This window comes from Pongo abelii, chromosome 5, assembly GCF_028885655.2.
Source record: "Pongo abelii isolate AG06213 chromosome 5, NHGRI_mPonAbe1-v2.0_pri, whole genome shotgun sequence".
Taxonomy (NCBI): Eukaryota; Metazoa; Chordata; class Mammalia; order Primates; family Hominidae; genus Pongo; species Pongo abelii.
In genome coordinates, this window is record NC_071990.2 from 70,716,510 (window position 1) to 70,738,131 (window position 21,622).

The 21,622-nt window shown below is 37.4% G+C and overlaps 1 protein-coding gene across 1 annotated transcript in view; it reads left to right on the forward strand.

Moving 5' to 3' along the window:
- Positions 1-21,622, forward strand: part of COL19A1 (collagen type XIX alpha 1 chain) — a 339,117-nt gene that overhangs the window by 274,545 nt on the left and 42,950 nt on the right. The window contains exons 25-36 of the mRNA XM_054557680.2: positions 801-845; positions 954-1,031; positions 3,857-3,892; positions 4,004-4,057; positions 4,145-4,198; positions 5,578-5,619; positions 10,319-10,420; positions 10,505-10,558; positions 10,850-10,903; positions 16,095-16,148; positions 17,539-17,592; positions 20,139-20,183. Of these exons, the coding sequence (XP_054413655.2) occupies positions 801-845; positions 954-1,031; positions 3,857-3,892; positions 4,004-4,057; positions 4,145-4,198; positions 5,578-5,619; positions 10,319-10,420; positions 10,505-10,558; positions 10,850-10,903; positions 16,095-16,148; positions 17,539-17,592; positions 20,139-20,183 (672 nt within the window). The remainder of the gene's footprint in view (positions 1-800; positions 846-953; positions 1,032-3,856; positions 3,893-4,003; positions 4,058-4,144; positions 4,199-5,577; positions 5,620-10,318; positions 10,421-10,504; positions 10,559-10,849; positions 10,904-16,094; positions 16,149-17,538; positions 17,593-20,138; positions 20,184-21,622) is intronic.

Consider the following 21,622-nt stretch of genomic DNA (forward strand, 5'->3'; position numbering starts at 1 on the left):
ACAGGCACACACCACCACACCTGACTAATTTTTATATTTTTTATATAGATGGAGTTTCACCATGTTGTCCATGCTGGTCTTGAACTCCTGAGCTCAAGTGATCTGCCCATCTCGGCCTCCCAAAGTGCTGGGATTACAGGCATCTTACTCTTTAAATCAGAGATAAAACCTCTTAAAAGTTTGATAAGCAAAGGGCTTCTTCTGAAGAAAATATACATGCATACAACATTTTGCGTATTATTTTGGAAGATTCCTAGGTCCCCTGAATCCTAGGCATGAATTCTGTAGAGATCTATGAATCCCAGTCAGGTACACTGGTTTTAAACCATAAACCTTCCTAGGGCAGTATTGTAAAACAGAAAAACTACCTGAAATTTCCCTTCCAGAGGTTTTGCAGGTATCACCATGGTTTGTCATTTGCAGAAAATGTCTTTGTGACCCAGACTATTCCCAGGACATTGAAAACTGGACTGCTGGAAAATCTAAATAACCAATGTTTTTTAAAATATGTTTTGTATGCCTTTGTTTTTCATCTCCTTTGAACTTTTTATGTATTAAATAATAATAATATTTCTCAATATCAGGTGCCTCATTTTATAAATAAAAATCTTTTATATTTTAAAGCAACTATACAAAATCTATAACATATTGAAATTTCTACTCCCTGTTCCTTATTCTTTTATAGAAAAAGATTTATTCAAGCAAGATGAAGAGTGATGAAACATATTTTAGTTATAACTTCTAATGTGTTTATAACCTTTCTAGAAGAAGATATGTATTCATATTTTTTTTTCTTTTAGGGATTAGATGGAAATCCTGGAGCACCTGGCCCACGTGGGCCAAAGGTATACAAATATTATGGTTAATTTTTAAGGAATTAATAATTAACAAAATATAGCAGAAAAATGTATGTCTCTTGAGCCTTGCAGTAACAGAAGGCTTTCATTTCACAGGGTGAAAGAGGACTTCCAGGTGTTCACGGTTCCCCAGGAGACATAGGCCCACCAGGGGTAGGAATTCCTGGCAGAACAGTAAGTGAAATTCATTCGAGTCCTTGTTGATTCCAATATTGTGAAACAAAATCGAGTGTCAAATTTTAACAAGGAGAAAAGAATAGAAAGGTCAGAGGAAGAAATACAAATAAACACTATCCAGAGAGGACTGATGGGCATTGAGGTTGTATCACTTAAGCACAGAGACAATACCCACTGTTTGTTTATTAACTTACAGATGCTGGTCACACATACACTAAGTTTGGATTAGAAGTAGTCATTTAACCCTTATACCTCTATTCTATATATTAAAAGCATAAATACATGTTTTGTAAGATAGTAAGAGTGCCTAATATTAGGTCATTATATATTACAGCTTGTTTTTAATTAAGTTAAAACAAGAAATTAATATTTAAACTGGATGGAGTATGCATAAGTGAAATGACACCAAAAAGTTCTGAGTAACGTCTTCAGAGTGAAGAGACAGTGTTTTCAATGGTAAAAACAAATAATGGGAAGTTTTTAAAGTATTTAAACTATAAGGACAGAGCCTAGAATAGCCCCTATTAATAATGACCACTATAGCCACACTTGTAGATCAAATAATAGTAAATGTAAAATTTTCATTTACTATGAAAAGACATAAAAGGTTTTTGAACAAGAAAAGTGGAAATAAATGGTCATTCTAATGACATTAATTTAGAAAATTGGTCTGTGTGGTTTAATAGAAAAACAAACTAACTTTTTCCTATTATGCTCTTAACATTCAACATAAATACAATTCTGATACCAGATGTGTGGGGTTTTTTTTTCCCTACTCATCAATTCTCCAATGGACATCAACTGGATGTTCTATTAGTCAATTCATGTCTGACACTATCTACCTGGAGTTAAGAGTCAGATCCCACAGGTTAAGGGCTGAGTCCCACAAAACCGACCCCTACTTCAGAGGCCAACTGCATATCTGGGCCTTCATGACTTCTGTCCAACCAGCTATAAATTGGGAGCTTCCATGACCCCCACCTCAGGTTCTATAGTTTGCTAGAGTGGTCCACAGAATCAAGTAATGCTTTCTTACATTTACTGGTTTATGATATCAGTAAAGGATATGATAAATGATACAGTTGAACAGTCAGAAGAAGAGATACAAAGGGAGAGGTCTGGAAGGGTCCCTGAGTGTAGGAGCTTCGGTCCCCACGGAGTTGGGGTGTGTCACTCTCCTGGCACATGGGTGTTTTCGCCAGCCTGGAAGCTCTCTAAACCCCATATTTTGGGATTTTATGGAGGCTTCATCATGTCAGCAAGATTGATAATTAACTATATCTCCAGCCCCTCTCCCCTCTTCAGAGAATGCGGGGTGGGCTGAAAGGCCAAGCTGCTAACTGTGGCTTGGTCTTTCTGGTGATCAGCTCCTATCCAGGAGCCCACCGAGAGTCACCTCATTGGAACAAAAGACTCTTCTATCACCCAAGAAACCCAAGGGATTAGGAGCTCTGTGTCAGGAACCGGGGCCAAAAAACAAGTATTAGAACAGAACTTTATGTTAGCAACCTATTGTTAAGGAATGTACGAGGGTTTTAGGAGCTCTGTGCCAGGAACTGGGGGCAGAGACCAAATATTATTTTATCACAATATCACATCCTTATATTGAAATTATCATGAAAAGTTAAAAGAAAGCATAAGTAGTGAAGGGTTATGTTGTGAATGAGGGTTGTCTGATTTGCCAGGGCAAGAATGTGAAAGACCATTGGAGATGGAAATTAAACCAAGTAAAAACTTGTATCAGAAAATTATTAGAGGCTGGGCCTGGGGGCTCATGCCTGTAATCCCAGCACTTTGGGAGGCCAAGGCAGGTGGATCACTTGAGGTCAGGAGTTTGAGACCAGTCTGGCCAACACAGTGAAACCCCATCTCTGCTAAACAGACAAAAATTAGCCGAACGTGGTGGTGGGCGCCTATAATCCCAGCTACTCAAGAGACTGAGGCAGGAGAATCGCTTGAACCCGGGAGGCAGAGGTTGCAGTGAGCTGAGATTGCACCACTGCACTTCAGCCTGGGTGACAAAGTGAGACTCCATCTCAAAAAAAAAAAAAAAAAAAAAGAAAAGAAAATTATTAGGGAAGTGATGGTGGTTGAGGAAAAAATCACTCAGGGACACAGGATAAATAGGAAGGGAGGAAAAAGTAGCTTTGGCAAGAGCAGTGATATGAATATTTATTTATTTAAATAGGAAAAATCAGTGAGCAGTTACTGAAGTCAACTGCTAAGAAACCAGCTCTTGACTTACTTAGGTTGAAAATTCCTCATACAGAAGTTCATGGTTACCTAAGAGCAGTACAACTACCATCATTAAGTTCCCTGATAATCTCCCAGCCTCATTTTATTTATCCCAAAATCTAATTTTCTAAAAGTAGAAAAAAATCATTGATTACTGTTTTACCTCCTACTCCTGTCACTGAACACTGATTCTGGTGATTTCTTCCAAGAGATAAATGACTCAAAGTTGAAAGTAGAAAAGAAAAGAATCCTCGAGCCAGTTACCCCTGTGGGTGGTCAGTTTCTGACAGTGGAATTTGGATGCATTCTTTGTGTCCTCATGAATGTGCAGTAACAAATTATGGTAATGAGATAGATGTCCCAAGTCCCTGAGCAAAATCATGTTGATGTTTCCAGCAACAGGTATCTGATTAAGTATTCACCTACGACCTGAAAGTCTTGGCCGACTTTGCAGTTTTCCACGTGTGTATGGTGGCAAACCCTGTTGTTCCTCTAAGTAAACTACAATGCTTAGTCTTTTATGTCACTTGGATAATTTGTGGACATTCTTGGTGGAATTTTAATAATAAAATCTCATTTGTACTCAGGGCTCCCAAGGACCAGCTGGAGAGCCAGGTATTCAGGTAAACTACTTAACTCATTTTTTAGCACAGCAAAGCCAGCTTGCTTACTTGGGGGATATGACTGAAAGACCATCCTCATAAGTAACTGTTTTTATTTCCCTCCTTTTCCAGGGTCCTCGAGGTCTCCCTGGGTTGCCAGGAACTCCAGGGACTCCAGGGAATGATGTAAGGACTTTCTTTATCTACCCTCCCCCATTTTAATCTGCACCTGTGCCACATGCAAAGATTGAACATGGATACCTCTGTTTTCAGGGAGTTCCAGGGAAAGATGGAAAGCCAGGCCTGCCAGGCCCCCCAGGTGACCCGGTATGTAGACAGACCTTGTCTGATTTATGTATCTTAAATGCACCCAGAAGCCAAACAGCCTACCAAGCAAGTTTTGCTGTCCAAACTAATTAGAATGCTTGGTGACTGCTTGGTGATTTTGTTTATCCCCATTATTTTGTCGAGGGAAAAAAAATTCAGGCTGGATCAGCATTTCTGTGTGTGTGATGAATACTTATTTCCTAACGGTATAATTCAACTGTACAATTTTGCCCCAGGCTGAGCCTTGGCATATAATGTCTCAATCCCATTGAAAATTGAGATAAAATATATTGCCACGATTTCTATTTTTTCTAATGCTAGTGGCTAAATGAATTTCATTTTTCTAAATGAAATTTTGCAGGTAAGTTGCCTACAATATGGTATAGATCCATTGATTCTGTAGCTTTAAAATGTTGCTATGATTAAATTATGAAAACTGGCTTGAGTAGGCTCTTAGAAAAAGGGTTTAGGCACAAACCTAAAGTTTTATTTTAGGTTAAACCTTGCTTTGAGCAAAGTTTTATTTTAGGTTAAACCTTGCTTTGAGCAACAGTGAAACCCCTTTAAATAGCCTCAGACTCGGCAGTTATAATTTGAGAGGCCATATGGTACATGACATTGTACTAAGAGTCTTGTATAATAAATCCAAATCTGGCTTTTCAGTTCTAAGCCTCACAAGTCCTTTCTACCTCCCACAGTGTTTGGGCCTTATGTGCCTTTATAAGCTGTGTGTGGAGGCATATTTTGGCATTACTTTAACGCCACTGTTGAGTGAATCACTTGTGCATTTTTCTGGGAATCTTGCAAAAATGTTACTTGGGTTTACACAGTGTCTCTCTGAAAGAACATCTTAAGACATGTGGCCAAAATGTGGCCCAAGTTCCTTCAGTGTTTGTCTTGCCTATCACTTAAGCCAACCATAGGTTCTTTTGAACTTTCATGAGAAATAACTTTAAGGCAAACTTATCTGGTACTTTTCGTATTTCTCAGCAGCCTGATAATATGTTCTCCAGAGGAGTGATTTCCTTTTAATAAATAATTTATCTTTATGTATTATTTAAAACCAATAATATACCAGGGATGGCATAAAGGTTGCCATGAAAATATAAAATAGGGATGCACAGTCAAAACTGTGATATGTGTGTTTGCACACTCAAGAGAGAAGAATAGTGAACCTTTTTCAAAATTTGTTCTGAATTCTATCAGTGCCATGTGCACATTTCTTGATACGAAACATAATGTTAAGCCAGTGATTCTAAAGTGAGACACCAGAAGCTTCATGGCATTTTGAGGAAAAATGTCTACATTATACTGTATGTTTATATTGTATTGTGTTCGTATGTAAATACATATATTTGGTTTTATCTTCTTAACCACAGATTGCACTTCCTCTCTTGGGAGACATCGGTGCTTTGCTCAAGGTACTCTATTGCTGTGTAAGAAATTATTGTTAATTTCCAGGAAAAATCAGAAAGAAAATATTTAGCAGAAATTGAGTCAATTGCTTAGCTGGAACTACAATTCAATTTTTAAATGGCAGGACATCTTTAAGGTAGGAAAATAAACATGTATCTTATATATCTTGTGCCATTTATCCTAATTCTTTCACTTTCTTCTTCTTCTTTACCAGCCTCTCACTTTGGGTGGGGCAGGGGTAGAGGGCAGTGGGTAGGATAGTTATGAATTGGCTACAGGGAAGGAATTATGTCATCAGCACCCTGGAGTAGATTATTCTCTCCTCTGGAGGAACATCTTTCCCTTAATGGGTGTTGACTCACCCTGGCTCACTGCTGTGGAACTAATCTTTCTCGCTATATCTGGCCTGGTCAGTCCCAAAATGAAAATCAGTGCTGCTCTATAAATAGCCACTTACAAGGCTGAATTTTGATGTCATGAGATTTTACAAAATTCCACAGTCGACAAGTGCCCTAATACCTGTTACTCTGTTCAATAAATATCACCTCTACCTATTATCATCTCAGGGAATTAATCTTGCTACCTCTTTTTTTTATCTCTAACACTTCCCTGTATTTTCTCAGTAAAACAGGTAGTGGGGGGATGATAATGGCACATATGTAAGGGTATGTATTTGCATGTTTCTGCCTGGTATGCTAAGATTGAGTGAGACCACATGAAAATCAGGCCCTTGACTTCATACTCAAACACAGTGTGTTGTATCTGTCTTTGTATGAATGGACGTTCATACAATGTACAATGAATGTACACACATACACGCACACACAGACACAGACTATAGTTATATATATATAATTTAGTTTGTATTTCTAGCATTTAGCCCAGTGATTTACACACTTATTTGCACAATAGTAAGCAGGCAGAAATATTTGTTTGATTGAATTCAAAAGACTTGAGTTCTAGCATATACATTTGTAAGGTAGAGTTTTGAGAACAGGTATATAAACTTAAGTGTAAATATGAATATAAATATAAAAATATATTAAAGGAGTTTCTAAGACCTCCAAAAGCCAGCAGTTTTTATAAGCCAGAGAAGAATATTTGTGGGGATTTCAGGAAAATCTTATATTTATTGAGTTAAAATTACATGCCAGTCAATATGCCACTTTACTTATATCATCTTATTTAATTTCCATAATAATCTTATGCGTTCAGGCTGTTGCAGCATTCCCACTCTATAGATGAGAGACATGAAGTTCTCAGCAGTTAAGTAACTTTTTCAGTCATGGAGCAAGTAAATGTAACATTAACACAGGAACATAGGTCCTCAGACATTAAGTCCTAGATTCTTTACAAGACAGTGGTGCTGGAAATAGCACGATTGCTGGAGTTATATCATTTCACTTAGGGTTCTTTAAGAATGAGAAACTTGTATGCTTTAGTAGAAATGAATATACTGGTAGAATATGGGATCTAACAGAACAGATAAAAGGACCATGAATAGGCTCTGACGGGAAGTGGAACCAGGGCTCTCAGAAGTGGAACTATTTGACAATCTCGCCCTGGAATCATCCCTCTAATGAATGTGCTCTGCCATTGCACCAATCCCTACATCATTTCACTAAGGTTCTGAGTCCATAATGAGCAGGACATCTTGACTGATAGTCTCCACAAACTGTATACAATAGAAGAAAGGGGAGGTATGTAGTTCCCCGAACAAAATCCAAATACAGGAATTTAGACTGTGGGTTGGATCTGTCAGGCCAATGTAATAACATCATGTTAAATCCTGATCTTGTTACCCTATATGTTAACACTATCTCTCTCTGCCTTGAGTCTTTAGCCAATTTGATCATTCTGCTTTCTGTTTGCAAAAATATCTTTGATTAAAGTATTAAAAAGAACTGGCATAAATACAGGCACCTTCAAAGGCCTTCTTCTAGATTAATCAGTATATCAATCCCTCTTTGAATGACTTTGTGTATTGGTTAATAATTGATGCATCTTTATTCTTTCCATGAGAAAATCTTAAGACATTTTTCCAAGAATGTTAACAAAACTCAGTTATTTAAATTTGCCATTCTGGTAACCCTAACCCAAAAAAAAAATGAAGTCAGTTTCAAATGACTCCTAAAAATTATATTTATCATAATGATTATCATTTTTCAATGTTTCACTAAAATAGTCTATTGAATAATCTATTCTAAAATGTTGCTCCATATTGATATGCCAAGGTTTTGCTGCATATTGCGATGCCATGTTTGTGTCTGCAGATAATTATCTTTTTCATACTTTTTGAAATATGGAAATCCTTTTGTTTTTCTTAAGTTCTCAAGTGTCTCTTTATCGTTGTAGTTTTTCAGATGTCAGTAATAGTTCTATAAATACATATATTTAACTCCCCTGCCAACACATTACCACCTGTGAAATAATCCAGGTGGTAAAATTCATCTGAGAAACACTGCATATAACCCTAGTTCCCTTTTATATATTCAGACTCTAAGAAAGACCACCATGAAGACAGCTGTTTAATCCAGCATTTTTTTAATATACTTTAAGTTCTGGGGTACATGTACAGAACGTGCAGGTTTGTTACATAGGTATACATGTGCCATGGTGGTTTGCTGCACCCATCAACCCGTCATCTACATTAGGTATTTCTCCTAATGCTATCCCTCCCCTACCCCCCGCCAACCCCCCACAGGCCCCAGCGTGTGACGTTCCCCTCCCTGTGTCTATGTGTTCTTATTGTTCAACTCCCACTTATGAGTGAGAACATACGGTGTTTGGTTTTCTGTTCTTGTGTTAGTTTGCTGAGAATGATGGTTTCCAGCTTCATCCATGTCCCTGCAAAGGACATGAACTCATCCTTTTTTTATGGCTGCATAGTTTTCCATGTTGTTTATGTGCCACATTTTCTTTATCCAGTCTATCATTGATGGGCTTTTGGGTTGGTTCCAAGTCTTTTCTATTGTGAACAGTGCTGCAATAAACATACGTGTGCATGTGTCTTTATAGCAGAATGATTTATAATCCTTTGGGTATATACCCAGTAATGGGATTGCTGTAACCCAGCATTTTTGAGATGATTTGCCTCATGTATTCATCAGGGTTCTCTAGAGGGACAGAACTAATAGTATATATGTATATATGAAAGGGAGCTTATTAAGGAGAATTGACTCTTTCGATTACAAGGTAAAGTCCGACAATAGGCTGTCTGCAAGGTGAAGAGCAAGGAAGCCAGTAGTGGATCAGTCCAAGTCTCAAAACCTCAAAAGTAGGGAAGCTGACAGCGCAGCCTTCAGTCTGTGGCCGAAGGCCTGAGAGCCCCTGGCAAACCACTAGTGTAAGTCTGAGAGTCCAAAGCTGAAGAATTTGGAGTCTTATGTTTGAGGGCAGGAAGCATCCAGCACAGGAGAAAGATGAAAGCCAGAAGACTCAGCAAGTCAACCCCTTCCACCTTCTGCCTGCTTTATTCTAGCCTCGCTGGCACCTGATTAGATTGTGCTCACCCAGATTGAGGGTGGGTCTGCCTCTCCCAGTCCACCAATTCAAATGTTAATCTCCTTTGGCAACACCCTCACAGACGCACCTGGGAACAATACTTTGCATCCTTCAATCCGATCAAGTTGACACTCAGTATTAACCATCACACCTTGTAAGCTTTTCAGTATCATGCAAAATTAGTGTTCCAAGGAGCCCATGTTTGAAAATCAGATTTACAGTGCTATTCATTAGGTCAAAAATATTGAATTTGAATAGCCATGGGCTTTCTTGCCAGCTTCTTATCAATAACAAGCTTCACTTCTTTTTCATGTTTAAAGATTCTTCCCTTTAGGGAAAAGGATGGAAGAATGGAAACTTAAGTTGTCCTACCTTCTGTCAACTGTTAAACTATCTCCCCCACTCAGTGGCCCTTATTCTGTGCCTTTCTTGGTCATATTCTTATTCCAACAATTTATTTAAAAATAAGCCTATATAGAGCTTTTCACACACACTTTCTTTAGCTGTGTGATGAGAGTTATGTTTATCTTATGAGCTCAGACACTTGAAGTCAAGCCTTCCCAGATCAGCTAAAGGTTGCAGAGAAGGCAATGGAAAGGTAATTTCACTTAGATTTCCTATTGTCACTTGGATTTGACCTAGGAGTCAAGTTTATGTCAGTCAAGTAATTATTTCTCTTGAGTGCCTCCACTGACAAAATGTTAGTAAACTGTATGTAGTTGGAGAACTAATTTTGCTCCCAAAAGAACAAATCCTTTCTTCACAATTTTTTCTGTTGTTTTTAAAATGATTTATGCTATAGGTTGTTTGAATTCGGTAATCTTGCTGGGTTTTCTAAACTTTATTACCACTCCCTTTTAAAACATTCTGCTAAACAATTGAGCCTCAGTTTTTGTTCTTGACTTATGTGTCTTTTCCTTATTTATTTGGAATTTTCTATTTAAGTGTCATTGGAGACCTGTTTTAAAAATAAAAGTTCATCAATATCGTAAACAGATATCACTGATGAGCTTTGTAAATAGTTTTTACCTCACAAAAATTAATGTTTTTAAATTGGATAAATCAAGTGTCTGAAAGCAGAATGACCTATCTATATCACTCATCTCCAGAGGTTCCAAAAAAACTTCACATCACATGAAACCTCACCTTTATAGATGGCTTTTATGACTCTCTCAGTAACCTTATCTTTATACTCATTAGAATTTCTGTGGCAACTGCCAAGCCAGTGTCCCAGGGCTGAAAAGCAACAAAGGAGAAGGAGGCGCTGGTGAGCCTGGAAAGTATGATTCCATGGTCCGGAAGGTGAGAAGCCTGGCTGAATGTTTAGGATCCCTGTGGGTTACATGCAGTGCATCCTCTCAGTTCTGTTCTTCCTCTGTCCTCTAGGGTGATATAGGGCCACGGGGTCCTCCAGGAATCCCAGGAAGAGAGGGACCAAAGGTAAGAAATTCTCTCCTCCACTTTCCCCTGTGGGACCCTCAATTTAGTATGAAAAAAAGAACCCGATTTGAAAATAGACAACTTTTAAAATACATATATATATATATATATGTATATGGAGAGAGAGAGAGAGAGAAAGTGATGTAAAAGCCACTTGCAAATGTTGCCATTTATTTGTTCCCTGACCCTGTCCAAATTATATGCCCCAAGTGTTCTTAGAAGAGATTTTTTTCATTTCCAAAAGATAAGAAAAATGATTGCATGTGCTAGCTGAATGTATTGTCTTTTTAGGGAAGCAAAGGAGAGCGGGGCTACCCTGGGATACCTGGGGAGAAAGGCGATGAGGTAACATATTGTTTTCTGATTATATAGTCCTAATATTGATTCTCTTTATGTGGCTCAACAGAGTAAAAATGTTTATTTTTCTATAGCTCAGATCTGATGCTATAACCAATAACAACAAAGACCACTTAGAGCTTTTAAAATGTTGACACATTTTAAATAACATGTTTATGTTTATTACCAATGGTCCGGTTTTAGAGACAAGGAAATTAAGGCACAAAATTAATATGTCAGTTATAATTTTTCTGTTTTCATTTAACAGATAATAATTCCAGCTCTCTCAAAATAAAAGTGAGGGAAAGGGAGAAAGGAAAATTTACTCAAAAGACTCCCAGGGTAGCTAAGAGATTTAAAGGAATAGTAGTCGGACAACCAGCCTAGCAGTAAGGGCAGCTCGAGAATCCAGCAGAGCTTCCCTGGGTACCACTAAACTCTGATTAAACTTCAGCAACCTTGGATTGTCTGTGTCTTTGCTCAGTTTTCAAATTCTTGGGAGAAAAAAAACTATCAGAAGAATCTTCTTCTTCTAGTTTACATCAGCTACTCACCCGTTGGACTAAGGTTCCAAGTCCAATGTGCTTTTGAGATAATGGTATAATTTTCTGAATCTAAGCCATGGTGATGCTCAGGACATCATTTTTTTCCTACATAACTCACATTAACTCTTAGAAAAACCAATTAGAATGATGAATTGATGTTAGTTTAAACAGTTTTGATACTAATAATTCTTAATGAAAGTAGGTAAGCCATCTGGCATATATTAACCTTGATGTTATTGTGGAAAATCATAACTATATAAAGAAAATCTATTTTTCTAGGTGGAGTTACATTTTACATTACCAGTAATCATCATGTACTATTGTTTCTAATTAATATTGCTTGTAATCTAGAAAACTTTGAGGTTTGATTTTTCCCAGTTAAAAATTGAATACCAAATATATTCAATATTTATTTTCATCCATAAATAAAACATTATCTTCAAAATAAGTTATTGTGCTTTTGCTTCCTCATGTTCCACAGAAGGTTTTACTAAAGTACAAGCACAATAACTGATTTTCATAGTCCAACAGCTTTGAACTGCCTTCACCCAAAATGTAGGCTTTAGAGGCAATTGAGAAGGTAATATCAAAAAGATCAGGAAATAGTTGGAATTCAGGTTTTGTATAAGTAACTCTAAGTTAAAGTCACTAGAAGTTAGTTTTCATTGATTCTGCAGGGCACTTTTCTCTCTTGGTGAACTGAAATCCATTTTTAATATTCCCCCACACTTTAGTGGGCTTTTTCTTTGGTACCCCTCATAAATTCTTTAACACAGTTCACAAAACTGTGCACAATTCTCATTACATGGGGAGTTCCAGCAAGTTCAGGAGATTCTTTTCCATTGTTTCTTCACACCACGTGAATAATACGAATAAATCTGAAGTAAACTATTGACTCTTTTAGGCCTTGTAGGGGGAATAAGGTGGTGCAGCTTTTTCTCTAGCAGATGGGAAATAATGAATATAATCTTGTCTTCTACTTGGTCTCAGATACTATTTGAAATTACAATTTGTTGATTTGTCAAAGTGAATAAAACTTTGACCAAAAACATGTGCATTTCCAACTGGCCAATGAACTATACCATTTCAACATACAGTATGGACTTAAGATCTAATCTTACGAAATCTCAAATGTCTATTCTACTCTAAGTGGAAAAGATACAGAGGGACACCCCATCTCTTTGAGACTTCTAATTATTACGTCTTTCATCTGTTTGGAAAATGAGAGAGGAGTTGCCTTCTTGTTTATTACTCTTAGAAAAGCAACATTTTCTTCCACATTTTTCACAGACGTTGTTGCACAGCTCAAGGTAGCAACTTGGAAGATGCTAATAGAACACATGCTAACCTTTGATGGAGTGATTTCTTGCTTGAAATGCAGGTCTTCCTATAATATTTTTGGGATAATTGATAAATTAGACATGAAAGATATCGTCAGCCAGATATTATAGCAACAGAAAATATTCTTGGTAGCAACTGAGCTAGGATTTGCAAAATGAAATATCAGAGCAGGGTAAGAACATAGCTCTAATGGTCTCCAAATATCTCTGCAATAAATTTTAATTTGTATTTTAGTTGGCACTGTATGTTAAATTGACTGTCTTACTCTTTAACATGTATTTGTCTTCTTTAATGACCATCTTGTCTTCTAAAATTATCTTATTGCCCTTTATGCATCCATAGTAACTTTTACTTTTACTACAGAATTTCAGCTTTTTCAGAGAAAGGCTGCTGAGAATGATTTTTTATTTATGGACTGAGGTTTATTTTAAAGTTTAATGTGGTCACCAAAGGTTAATTAATCCCAAGCTTATAAATTAGACTATCTAAAAACTCACTCAACATCTCTGGACTGATTCAGTGTTGAGACTAAAAGTAGCAAAAAAAAAAAAAAAGGAATACATATATACATATATTTTATGCATGTACATATAGAAAGAATTTTATGGAAATATGGGTATTTTGAGGTAAAGAAATTTATGGTATAACATTTATAATCTCCAGTCATTTAGAGATGCCATTATCAATGGAAATGTTTTTTACCTTGCATCTATAAACCTGTATACAAGTTAATGTTAGGGGAATAAAAAGAACGGGTACCACATACCAATATGTAGAGCCTGCACATGCACACATGCCCATGTATACACACATGCACACACATACACATACACATACACACACACACATACACAGCACTGCCAATGAGACTGATAAAATTTTGAAGAAAAATATGTCAACATTCTTTAACACCAATACACACAAGATTTGGCCCAAGACTTATGAAGAATTCTAGCATGTTCAAGTAGAATTTTTAAGCGCTTCTTCATATCATATCACATGAATAGACCTGAAGTAACACGTGATGCCATTTGGCATTGACTGGACAAACCTGGAAGAACTTGGTCCTTGATCCCACTGATGCAAAGAAACTTGATCCAGCTCACAGTCGTATAGAATGCTGATAATGAATATGCAGTAATATTTCCATGGCCACATCATCTAATATTTATAAAGTATATGAAAATGCATATATCATAATAGTAAAAGGTAAAGGAATTGTATTATGACAAAGAATGGTATGGCAATCCAGAAAGAATATTTTACTCAGTAAAGGAGACTAAATCCTGAAAGAGTGGAATCATTCAATCTAGAACTTGATGTATCACATGGTTATCTGAAATAACAAAAGGGTATTTTAAAATAGTTTTTTCTCATTATAGAAGTGATCTCAGTCCACTATTGAAAATTGGGAAAATGCAAAAAAGCACTAAAAGATAAAATTTCTCCCTATTCCCACTACCCAGGAGGGACTTCTGGTAATAGTAATGTCATGGTCCACAACTGTATTAGTCCATTTTCACACTGCTGTAAAGAACTTTCCTGAGACTGGGTAATTTATAAAGGAAAGAGGTTTAACTGACCCACAGTTCCACATGGCTGGGGAGGCCTCAGGAAACTTACAGTCATGACAGAAGGTGAAGAGGAGGCAAGCACCTTTACTAGGCAGCAGGAGAGAGAGCAAAGGGGGAACTTCCAAAAACTTACAAAACCATCAGATCTCCTGAGAATTTACTCACTATCATGAGAACAGCATGGGGAAAACCACCCCCATGATCCAATCACCTCCCTCCCTCTACATGTGGGGATTACAGTTTGAGATGAGATTTGGGTAGAGACACAGAGCCAAATCATATCAACAACACCTCATCTATAAATTCCAAAACCAAAGCCTCTGAAAACCCTGGAAGTGTTTCCCAAGTTTGGCTTTGTTTCCCAAGCAAATTCATTTGGCAGCCAAATCTGGCCTAACTCACACGGAGCTTGTCTATTCCACTCTGTCAGAATATCATGTTTTGCCACAGAAATAGTTGTGTGTTTATTAGAGGGCACTGCTTCAGGCACCACTGCAGTGTGACATAATATTCAATATGTATATCATGTTACCTGTGAAATGAGGTGATAATCCAGAATTCTAAAACACATCTAACACTAAAGTTTCTGATAAAATTTTTATCTATTTGTCGTGATAAAATAATAAAAGCCTGTATGTATCATTCCCATCTTTTAGAAAGTACATTTAAAATTGTTTAAAAATTTAGACCCTGTGCTATATAAGATTTGTGACTTTTATTTTTACATGTTTTCTAACTTTTTTAAAACATGATTTTAATAATTGCAAAATATTTCATATTATAAATTGTATGTAATTTATCTAACAATATTCTATTATTGGCAAATGTATCAAAATAACAAAACTAATTACATAAGTTAGCTAATCTTGCCATTTCTTCCTTGATATAGAAATGTATCAGCATCTTAAATCCTATCCGGCATAATTAGTGCTATTCTACAAATCTAAGGAGGGGAGGGAGGGGAAATCTATTCATTATTATGCTTAAGCCATTAAAGGGTTCTAAATTTAAATTCACCAGTGAGCCAAATTTCTTCTTATAATAAACTGACGAGCTAAAATAAATATTATATCATAAAACATATTCCATTTTTCCCTAGCTGAATGGAGCTTAAGTGTAATCATCTATTTCTTCAATGGCATTCTGCCAATCTAAAATTTGTATTTCCATGTTTTACCAGTACGAGATTCTTAGATACTACTGCTGACGGAATGGCTCTATAAAATAAGAAATGCTCTATGAATCACCAGATTAAATTATGTTTGCTTCAGATTCCATGTCATGGCATTTTAGCTCACCCTTCTTACTCTTTAAAACTGAGTATTTGCACATATTCTTACTTATAAGTGAGGGCTAAGCTATGAGTATGCAAAAGCATACAGAGTGATATAATGGACGTTGGAGGCCCAGAAGTGAGGAGTATAGGCAAGGAGTGAAGGACAAAAAACTACCTATTGGGTACAGTGTACACTACTTGGGTGATGGGTGCACTAAAATCGCAGACTTCAACATTATACAATTTATCCACATAACCGAAAATCACTTGCACCTCTAAAGAAAAATTTTTATTTTTGAAATTAAAAAATGAGAATTAAAAAAGTATATTTGTATATGACAAACATTATGTTTCTCAATTAGCTAAATAAGTGTTTAATGTTCAATAGTCAAAATATTTGATTAACTAAAATGCCTTCTTCCCAATGATATAACAGATTTTATGGTAGGAACTATCTTTTCCAGGGTGTTCAAGGAATTCCAGGCATTCCAGGTGCTCCAGGCCCAACTGGACCCCCTGTAAGTATTTGTTAAAACGATTGCACTCACAGCTTATATCTGCTGGTTTGATGCAAGGTGAACTAATTTTCTTCATTGCCTTTTGTTCTCTGTGCCTCTATGTAGATTGTCCAGATACTGCCTGGAAAAGTAGCCTCATCCAAGCTCTCAGATTTTCATTTAGTATTACTTAAGGCTGCTCAGTGTCCTGGGGACTTGCCTCAGAATTCCACCAGACCAGAAAGCAGTCTGCGATTAAGCTAGTCTGTTTGAAATAGAAATTGCATATAAAAGAGCATTCTATTTTTTATTTATAATTTTTTGGCACTAACCTTTACAAGAGATAGTCAAATAGCATCACAAACTGAGAATTTATTTTCTAAAGGAAAAAAAAAGTGGGCTAAGGATTATTGGATTTCATTTATTTTTATTCCTATGTATAAATTAAAATACATCTATTTTAGTCAAGGCTTTCACTGCCCTCAAACACACCATCAAAGCCTTCGTGTCTTTCACTGTCTTGTTTTCCTAGAACAGAATCTCTTTTCCTTTATACTTGCCAAACCCAATCTCTCATTCAAACAGTTTAATTCTAGAGTCACCAGATAAAATATAGTGCATGCAGTTAAATTTGAATTTCAGATAAACAAATAATTGTTTAATATAAATTCATCCCAAATATTGTGTTTTTATTTGCCAAATCTGGCAACCCAGCACATGCTTCAACTTCTCCACCTCATCCTTTCTTAGAGTTCCTGTGCCAATAGAGTCTTTACCACACCAGTAGGAATGTAATTATATATTTTTAATGTTTTGAAATAAGAATTTTCCATAATTAAAGTTGTGTCATTTATGCTTCCACCACAGTCATACAGAACAAACCTGGCTTTAAATTGTTCACTAAAATTAAAAACGATGAAAAAGAGTTGTGAAAGAAACCATGAAAATTATAGCTAACTCTGTTCCCAAAGGATTAAAATTAAATTTTATTTTTCAGTGATAAAATGCAGATCATATAACTCAATATGCACACTGTTAATTCTGCCACCTTGAAGTATTTAAAATGTTGATCCCTACCAAAACTATAGCTCATTTTGGAAGGCATAATGTTATGTAAATTGCCATTTAAACAGCAAGACTAGATTCTTAAGTGTATCAGAAGGTTCCAGTTAAGGTCATTAAATGTGGTTGACCAAGGTGAAAAAGCGGCCACAAATACAAATTTTACCCTTCCAAGGGCTTATCAGCAGGATACAGCTGCTGTATCAGCCAGAAGAAATATAAGCTTCTAGGGCTTATTTAATTAGGATCAAATGACCTTCAAAATGTGTAAGTTTTAGTAACCAACTTCCAATACCCTTTGGCCATTTAATTGTTGTTTCTGTAACAAACTTAGTTTTGTGTTTTACAGGGCTTATTGGGAAGAACTGGACATCCTGGTCCCACAGGAGCAAAAGGTGAAAAGGTACAAAGGAAAAGCCTCACTTACCATCCAAACTGGGGCTTCGAGTGGGAGCAGGATGAGACTCTTCACGGACAAAGCCATAAAATCAAGCAAAGCCTAAAAGTAGAAATGATGGCAGAGAGTAGCTATTCTTGTAGTGGACTTGGAAGAACACAGGTCCAAAGGTTATTCTAAACACGGGAGATATTTTCCTAGGAGAAAGGATAAATAGAACGTTGGTGCCATAAAACAAAAGTTCAGGCTGGATTCAGGATCCTGGGCAACCATCTATGTGGAAGGATTGGGTGGGGGAGCCTCCTGGAATGATGCAAGTAATGTGGTGTCTACCAGGGAGTTCCAGCCACAGGGGCTGTCAGTTTTCTATGACAAAATACCATAGACGGAGTGCTTATAAACAACAAACATTTATGCATAGTTCTCTCAGTTCTGGAGTGTGGGAAGTCCAAGATCAAGGTGCTGGCAGAATCAGTGTCTGACAGAGTCTGCCTTCTTGTTCATAGATGTCACCTACTAGCTGTGTCCTCACATAGTAGAAGGGTGACCAAGCTCCCTTGGGCCTCCTTTATAAGGGCACTAATCCTATTCATGAAGGCTCCACCCTCATGACCTAATCACCTCCCAAAGGCCCCACCTCCAAAAGCTCCAGACAGCAGACTGGCTCTCAGGACCAAGATTCTAGTAACCAAAGAGCTTGCAGAGACGTCGAAAAGTTCTGTCCCTAGACGGTCATGGGGGAAATTTACTGAAGAACCAGGATAGCTTTTTTCCTGGGGAGATCAGTTATTGGACAGATGGGTTGCCATGGTTAGAAAGGAGGACCAGCATTAGATGAGTCTCAGACAGGACACCACACAGTTTCACATGTTTACCCCATTTAGGATCTAAACTGGCTCTATTGTACCAGTCCAGGCAGATCCGGCAAGTAAGTGGAATAAGCCTAGCTATTTAGATCGGGGAAATAAGAATCAAGAGTCCACATGAGCCACTTAAGCAGCTTCCACCCACTCGTCAGGACACAAGTTCCCTGACCAACATGGAACATAATGACATCAAGGAGCAAAGGAATCCCAACACATTTTGAAGGAAACAATGCCTTTATTCTAGATAGTCTCTGCACATTTTTTTCTGATTTTATCCCAAGGAGCTTGCCCAACCCCACCAGCCTTTTTTCTCTGTTCTCTATGGAAATTATTCAGTCATAGACTTGCCTTTGAAGTTAATGGGAATTCCACACTGAGATGAGCTTTGGGGCACAAATGAGAGTGAATATATGACTTTTAATTGTGCCGGGGGAAAAAAAAGACTTTTCAATAGGCACATATTTTTCCTTGTTTGTTGACTCATTAGAATTATGACATAATTCTTTGAAGGACACTGCCAGTTGTCAGCAGAATATGACATGTCTTAGAGAGATAGCCACCATCAAAGCAGTTTGGGAAAAGAAACAATATGCTTGTTCTTTGTTATATATTCTCAGGCAGAAGCATTGCAAGGAAAACTTTACAGTTTATTTTTATTGATAAACATACAAACAAAAGATTTTATGATAGTTTCGTTACAAAAAATGGCAGGGTATTGGCATGAAGTCCTTGTTTACTTTTATGGGAATGGACTAAAATCCCTCAAAATTCTTGGACATTGTGAGTAGAAATTTTACTCTATCTGAATTCTTTTTTAATTAACCATGTCTTGCCATTTCCCGTGCTATAGAGGGACTTAAAAGATTTTATGAGGCTATTATTCTAAGAGAAAAGCAGAGTCATAGGAAGAACTGCTGAGAGACACCAGAGGGACTTCAATAGCTCTGCTTATTATGGACCGATAAACATCTATGGTTTGTAAAAATAAAAGTGAAATACATTTTTCAACTTTCAACTTGAATTCATTTTCACAAATTCTATTTTCAGTCTGCTTCTCCTGTAAAACTAAGACTGTTTAAATTGTAGCGACCATTTGCTTTAAACAATGCTATACCACAGTTGCTTCTGCTCAGGAAGATGTGTCTGACTTGGGTGTAAAGTCAGATATTAACGTAGGAAATGGAAGATGAAGTTTCCCTCCTGCAGACACAACACAGGTTGTGATTTTTTTACTTTCGTCAAATTGTGTGGATGTCCCCTCTGGTTCCCAAAAGATGAAGGTGGTAGAAATGAGGCTCAAAGTGAGGGCTGACTCAGAGCCACAATCCCAGAGCCCACTGCGTGCTTGTAGGAGAGTTCCACATTGGGAGAGTTCCCCCAGCTGCACTGGAAGTCCAGGACATGAGCACCTGGGTTGTCTGGCTCCATCTAAAAATAAGCTTCATTTCTAGAGCTCACACAGTGAGAATCTGAATGGGTATGGGAAAGGCCTTTACCTGTCCTGCGGTGTAGAAATGTATTTCCTGGGTAAAGGAGAGCCTAGCTGAATAAGACTACAAGGCTGAAACAACATGGCAAGTCATATCGATTTCAGAAGATGGCTCTGTGATTAATTTCAGAAGATAGTTTGTAAACCTGGGGTAGAAACGTCTATGCCGCTGATATTAGTCCATATATCCCTTGCAGGGCAGCGACGGACCCCCTGGGAAACCCGGACCACCTGGACCACCTGTGAGTTGTTCTAGGCTTAAAATTAAAAATTCATGCGTTTACTTAAGACTTTTATAACTCAGAGGTAAGACTACATTTAGATGTTTTCAAAGATAAAAGTCTTCTGAATTTCGTGTATAAATATAAATGATAGCCAATGTAGCTTTAAAGAGACCTGATTTGTTCTCCCTTTGGTTCAGCCTCAATGTGCAATGCTCAGATTGGCATACTGCGGGTCTCCCCATCTTGGATTTAGGAATCTGGGTTTGTGCTCCGACTCTACACTTCCTGGCTCGGGGCCCCTGGGAAAGTCATTTAACCTCAATGTGCTTCATTCACAGAAAAGACAAGGGCCAGAAAAATAGATCCTTTCCGCTGATGCGAGTTGGTAGAAAATCTGATATTATGCTATATGTGTTCATTCCCATTCATGACGTCTGAGATGCAAGGAAACTCTATTTATGTAGCTCTTAGTGAACAAAAAGTACAAGAGGCATCGATGTTTTCATTATTGTGATTGAGACAGATGCACGCTTCGTCAGGGAAACGGTGGAGAGGAGAGGAGCCTCTCTCCGTGGCAAGTCTGCCCTCATGTGGGGCCACGCTCGAATCGCAGCTGAGCCGAGCTGAGATATCACGCAAAACACCCTTTTCTACTCCACCTCACAGAAATACTTTAAGAAACCAAACTCACCATAGAAAGGGCAGAACTGACCGTGACTTTCCGAAGACAGTGAGGATTATTATCAGTCTGCGTGCAGTTGCATGCTTTGTACACGTAAATGAAGAGATTAGCACTCTATTTCCTAAACTTGTTTCGTAAATCTGTTCATCTATGTTACTGACCTTTTCCCTTGACAAGAAAGCAGGACGGAAAGTATTTAGGGTTCAAATCCTAAAATTCACTCCTTCTCCCGTGGGCAGAACAGCAAATATAACATGAGTTCATGAAAGGGACCTATAATTTTATAATGCACTTAAGATGTCTTTGTCTTCCCTCTGAATTCTCCAAAACCATCCATCCTTCAAAACACAGATTAAATGTTTTCTTCCCTGGGAAACCTCCTTTGGAAATCTCGGATGAAAATATCCTTTGTCTCTCCAGGACGTAGCACACTAAAATATGGTAGACATTCAGTCGCTGTCAGATCAATGAGTTAAATAATAAAGTAATAAATGGATGGAGCGTTTTTCTTCCATCACTAGTGTTTGGAAGATGCATGCAAATTGTCTTCACAGAACACTGCTGGCCACCATCATACAGAAACAATGAAACAGTGACTTCTTCAACTCTGCAACTGATATGTGAAAACTGCAGAAAGGAAAAGGCAGATTTGACTATTGATTCTATACAAATGTTTAAAAAGAAAGACAAAAGATCCTAACTAAAATTTTCATATGGAAATTTTTCCTAAATACTAAAATGTATGATTTTTTTAAACTGTAGAATAAGTTCTCCT